The sequence below is a fragment of the Elephas maximus genome, chromosome 19 (assembly GCF_024166365.1).
Source record: "Elephas maximus indicus isolate mEleMax1 chromosome 19, mEleMax1 primary haplotype, whole genome shotgun sequence".
NCBI classification, from domain to species: domain Eukaryota; kingdom Metazoa; phylum Chordata; class Mammalia; order Proboscidea; family Elephantidae; genus Elephas; species Elephas maximus.
In genome coordinates, this window is record NC_064837.1 from 15,906,393 (window position 1) to 15,912,809 (window position 6,417).

The 6,417-nt window shown below is 40.8% G+C and overlaps 1 protein-coding gene across 1 annotated transcript; it reads left to right on the plus strand.

The window, feature by feature from the left end:
• Positions 1-330: 330 nt before the first annotated feature.
• Positions 331-615, plus strand: LOC126061881 (leydig cell tumor 10 kDa protein homolog). Its single transcript, XM_049858688.1, has one exon. The coding sequence runs from the start codon at positions 331-333 to the stop codon at positions 613-615; it is 285 nt and encodes a 94-aa protein (XP_049714645.1).
• Positions 616-6,417: the final 5,802 nt, after the last annotated feature.

Here is a 6,417-nt window from a genome sequence, read left to right on the forward strand (position 1 = left end):
ACACACAAAAAAAACACAACAATATGACAGCAATAAACTCATACCTATCGATAATCACAATGAATATAAATGGCTTAAGTGCACCTGTAAAGGGATGGAGAGCAGCAGAATGGATAAAAAAGACATGATTCATCAATATACTGTCTACAAGAGACATACCTTTGACACAAAGACATAAATATATTAAAAATAAAAGAAAGGAAAAAATATAACAAGCAAACAGTATACCAAAAAATCGTGAGAGTGGCAATACTAATCTCAGATAAAATAGACTTTAAGGCAAAATCAACCATAACAGACAAGGGAGGCTTTTTCTGCACACCCATGGCCATGGCGCAGAGGCAATGCAAATTCCAGGCAAAGAAGCTGGGGAAGAGCAAGGCAGCAGCTTCAGAGCAGAGTCAGGGCCCGAGGAAGGGTGGCCGTGTTATCACCCCCAAGAAGGCGCGCGTGGTGCAGCAGCGAAAGCTCAAGAAGGACCTGGAGGTTGGGACCCAAAAGAAGCTTGAACGTGACGTGGTGATGAAGGCCAGCACCAGTGTGCCCAAGAAGCTTGCACTGATGAAGACTCCAGGGAAGGAGAAGGGGCCAGCCTCTGCTAAGACGCCCTCCTAAAGACACTGCCCAGTGGAGGTCAGCACTGCAGGCAAGGCTCAGATCTATGCAGGTGGCACCCTGGACTCTACTGTGGAGAGGAGAAACCCTGCTCCCAGGACTTGGTGGCACATAGACTTTGGTGGGGACCCGGCCCATGAGCAGGTGGTCACCAGGTCCCAAGTACAGAGGGTTAGCTTCCCAGGAGGCCGAGAACCCAACTTCTTGTGTTCCCAGGTCTTTCTCTGCTGGTTTAGCCCAGAGCAATAAAAATTGGCTTTGTTTTTTTTTAAAAAAAAAAAAAAAAAGACAAGGAAGGACATTATATAATGATTAAAGGGAGAATTCATCCAGAAGACATAACCTTAATAAATGTCTACACACCCAACAACAGGGCTTCAAAATACAGAAAACAAACACAAACAGCACTGAAAAGAGAAATAATTACACAATAATAATAGACTTCAACACACCACTCTCCTTAAGGACAGAACAGCTAGAAAGAAACTCAGCAAAGATACAGAAGATCTAAAGGCTACAATCACCCAACTTGACCTCATAAACATATATAGAACACCCCACCCAGCAGCAACAAAGTATACATTCTTTTCCAGCACTCATGGAACATTCTCCAGAATAGGCTGCATTTCAGGCCACAAAACAACCCCCAATAAAATCTAACACATCAAAATAATACAAAGGATTCTCTCTGATCACAATGCCATAAAAGCAGAAATCAATAACAAGAAGATCAAGAAAAAAAAAATCATTTACATGGAAACTGAATAACACCCTGCTTTTATAGGGTCGCTATGAGTCAGAATCGACTCGACGGCAGTGGGGTTTTTTTTTTTAAATGATGGGGTAATAGAAGAAACAAGAGGGAATAAAAAAAATTCCTAGAATCAAATGAGAATGAAAACACACCATAACAAAATCTTTGGGACACAGCAAAGGCAGTGCTCAGAGGTCAACTTATAGCAATAAACACACACATCAAAAAACACGAATGGACCAAAATCAAAGCATTAGACCTACAACTCAAATAAATAGAAAGAGAACAGCAAAAAGAGCCCACAGGCACCAGAAGAAAGGAAATAATAAAGATTAGAGCAGAAATACATGAAAAAGAGAACAGAAAAACAGTATAAAGAATCATCAAGACCAAAAGTTGATCCTTTGAAAAGATCAACAAAATCCACAAGCCATTGCCAAACTAACAAAAGAAAAACAGGAGAGGAAGCAAAAAACCCACGTTAGAAATGAGACAGGACCCATGGTCTTGGGGAACATCTAGCTCAATAGTTTATAAAGAAAATGTTCTACATTCTACTTCAGTGAGTTGCATCTGGGGTCTTAAAAGCTTGTCAGTTGCCATCTAAGATATTCCACTGGTCTCACCCCGTCTAGAGCAATGGAGAATGAAGAAAACCAAAGACCTAAGAGAAAGATTAGTCCAAATGACTAATGGGCCACAAGCACTACAGTCTCCACCAGACTGAGTCCAGCACGACTAGATGGTGCCAGTCTACCACTGACTGCTCTGACAGCGATCACAATAGAGGGTCCCGGACAGAACTGGAGAAAAATGTAGAACAAAATTCTAACTTACACACACACAAAAAAAAATCACACTTACTTGTCCAACAGAGACTGGTGAAAACCCAAGAGTATGGCCCCCGGACACAGTTTTAGCTCAGTAATGAAATCACTCCTGAGGTTCACCCTTCAGCCAAAGATTAGACAGGCCCATAAAACAAAATGAGACTAAATTGGCACACCAGCCCAGGGGAAAGGATGAGAAGGCAGGAGGGGAGAGGAAAACTGGTAATAGGGAACCCAAGGTCAAAAGAGGAAAGTGTTGACATGTCGTGGAGTTGGCAACCAATGTCACAAAACAATATATGTATTAATTGTTTAATGAGAAGCTAGTTTGTTCTATAAACCTTCATCTGTTGTTGTTAGGTGCCATTGAGTCGGTTCCGACTAATAGTGACCATACGTACAACAGAACAAAACATTGCCTGGTCCTGCGCCGTCCTCATAATTGTTGTTATACTTAAGCCCATCTTTGCAGCCACTGTGTCAATCCATCTCATTGAGGGTCTTCCTTTTTTTCCCTGATCCTCTACTTCACCAAGCATGATATCCTTCTCTAGGGACTGATCCCTTCACTGGAGAATTCTGCCAAACATTCAGAGAAGAGCTCACACCACCACTCCTCAAACTGTTTCAGAGCATAGAAAAGGAAACAATACTCCCAAATTCATTCTATGAAGCCAGCATAACCTTGATTTCAAAGCCAGGAAAAGATACCAAAAAAGAAAACAAAATTACAGACCAATATTTCTTATGAATATAGATGCAAAAATGCTCAACAAAATTCTATCCAATAGAATTCAGCATCATATCAAAAAAATAATACACCCCAACCAACTGTGATTCAATCCAGGTATGTAAGGATGGTTCAACATTAGAAAATCAATCAACATGAATAGAACAAAAGGAAAGAATCACATGATCATGTCGGTCGACACAGAAAAGCCATTTGATAAAATCCAACACCCATTCCTAATAAAAACGCTTAATAAACTAGGAATAGAAGGAAAATTCCTCAACATAATAAAGGGCATTTATACAAAACCAGGAAACCCTGGTGGCGTAGTGGTTAAGTGCTATGGCTGCTAACCAAAGGGTTGGCAGTTCGAATCCACCAGGTGCTCCTTGAAAACTCTATGGGGCAGATCTACTCTGTCCTATAGGGTCGTGAGTCGGAATCGACTCGACGGCACCGGGTTTGGGTTTTTATACAAAACCAGGAGCCCTGGTGGTGCAGTGGTTAAGAGCTCAGCTGCTAATCAAAAGGTTGGCAGTTTGAATCCACCAGACACTCCTTGAAAACCCTATGGGGCAGTTATACTCTGTCCTATAGGGTCACTATGAGTCAGAATAAACCTGACAGCGACGGGTTTGGGTTTTGTTCTATAGGAAGCCAACAGCCTACATCATTCTCAATGAAGACAGGCTGAAAGCATTTCCTCTGAGAACGGGAACAAGACAAGGATGCCCTTTATCACCATTCCTATTTAACGTTGTGCCGTAAGTGCTAGCCAGAGCAATGAAGCAAGAAAAAGAAATAAAGAACACCTAAATTGGAAAGGAAGATGGAAAACTATCCCTATCCACAGATGATATGATCCTATACATAAAGAATCCCAAAGATTCCACAAGGAAACTACTGGAACTAATCGAAAGCTTCAACAGAGTAGCAGGATACGAGATCAATATACAAAAATCAATTAGATTCCTATACACCAACGAGAACTTCAAAAAGGGAACCAAGAAAACAATACCATTAATAATAGTCCCTAAAAAGATAAAATACTTAGGAATAAATCTAACCAGAGACCTAAAAGACCTATACAAAGAAAACTATAAAACACTATTGCAAGAAAAGTGCCCTACATAAATGGAAAAACGCGCCACGCTAATGGATAGGTAGACTCAACATTGTCAAAATGTCGATTCTCCCCAAAGCAATCTACAGAGATAATGCAATCCCGATCCAAATACCAACAGCATTCTTTAACGACATGGAAAAATTAATCACCAACTTTATAGGGAAAAGAAAGAGGTCCTGGATAAGCAAAGCATTATTGAAGAAAAAGAGCAAAGTAGGAGGCCTCACACTACCTGATCTCAGAACCTACTACACAGCCACGGTAGTCAAAACAGCCTAGTACTGTATAATGACAGACATGGAGACCAATGGAACAGAATCAAGAAACCAGACATAAATCCATCCACCCATGGTCAACAGATCTTTGACAAAGGACTAAAGTCCATTAAATGAGGAAAGACAGTTTTTTTAGCAAGTGGTGCTGGAATAACTGGATGTCCATCTGTGAAAAAATGAAACAGACCCATACCTCACACCATACACAAAAACTAATGCAACATGGATAACAGACCTAAATATAAAACCTAAAATGATAAAGATCATGGAAGAAAAAACAGAGTCAACACAATAAAAAACATGGCATAAATTCAATATAAACCGTAAATAACAACGCACAAACACCAGAAGATAAACTAAATACATCAGAGCGCCTAAAAATTAAACACTTGTTGCTGTTGTTAGGTGCCGTCGAGTCAGTTCTGACTCATAGAGACCCTGTGTACAACAGAACGAAACACTGCCCAGTCCTGTGCCATCCTCACAATCGTTATGCTTGAGCCCATTGTTGCAGCTACTGTGTCGATCCCTCTTGCTGAGGGTCTTCCTCTTTTTCGCTGACCCTTTACTTTGCCCAGCATGATATCCTGCTCCAGGGATTGATCCCTCCTGACAACATGTCCAAAGTATATGAGATGTCGTCTCACCATCCTTGCTTCTAAGGAGCATTCTGGCTGTACTACTTCCAAGACAGATTTGTTGGTTCTTTGGCAGTCCATGGTATTTTCAATATCCTTCGCCAACACCATAATTCAAAGGCATCAATTCTTCTTTGGTCTTCCTTATTCATTGCCCAGGTTTCGCATGACACCAAAACAGTAAAAAGAGAGTTACGGACGGGGAAAAAAATTTTGGCTATGGCCTATCCAATAGAGGTTAAATCTCCAAAATCTATAGAATACTTCAACGCCTCAATAACAAAAAGACAAATAATTCAAATGATATAAACAGATACCTCACCAAAGAAGATATTGAGGCAGCTAACAGACACATGAGGAAATGCTTCCGATCATTAGCCATTAGAGAAATGCAAATCAAAACCACAATGAGATACCATCTCACCCCAACATTACTGGCATTACTGGCACTAATCAAAAAACCAGAAATTAACAAATGTTGGCAAGGTTGTGGGGAGATTGGAACTCTTATGCACTGCTGGTGGGAATGGAAAATGGTACAACCATTTTGGAAAAAAAAAAATTGGTGCTTCCTTAAAAAGCTAGAAGTAGAAATACCATATGACCCAGCAAATCCCACTCCTAGGAATACATCCTAGAGAAATAAGAGCCGTCACATGAATAGACATATGCACACCCATGTTCTTTTCAGCTTTATTCACAATAGCAAAAAGATGGAAACAACCTAAGTGCCCATCAGCAGATGAATGGATAAACAAACTATGATAAATAAATACACACAATGAAATACTATGCAACAATAAAGAACAATGATGAATCTGTGAAACATCACAACATAGATGAATCTTGAGGACAAGAGTGAAATAAGTCATGAGACCACTATTATAGAAATTCATGAAAAGGTTAACACACAAAAAACAAACAATCTTGGATGGTTAAGAAGGAGGGGAGGGGCGGGGGGATAATCACTAACTAGATAGTAGACAAGCACTAAGTGGTGAAAGGAAGGAACGCATGGTAGAGGGGATGTCAGTATATTTGACCAATGCAAAGCCATAGAAGCTTCCTAGGCACATCCAAACACTTTGAGGGATCGAGTTACAGGGGCTGAGGGCTGGGGCCATGGTCTCTGGGGACATCTAGGTTAATTGGCATAACACAGTTCATAAAGAAATGTTCTACATCCTACTTTGGTGAGTAGGGCTTGGGGTCTTAAAAGCTTGCAAGAGGCCATCTAAAATACATCTTTTGGTTCCATCATGTTCGGAGCAAAGGAGAATGAAGAAAACCAAAGACACAAGGCAAATATCAGAAAAAAAACAAGGATTAGTGGACCCTATGAACCACAGCCTCCACCAGCCTGAGCCCAGAAGAACCAGATGGTGCCTGGCTACACCCACTGACCACTCTGACAGGGATCACAATACAGGGTTTCGTACAGGGCAGGAG

Excerpts from the sequence above, each read along its gene's own strand:
- LOC126061881 (XM_049858688.1), top strand. The coding sequence starts at position 331 with ATGGCGCAGAGGCAATGCAAATTCCAGGCAAAGAAGCTGGGGAAGAGC.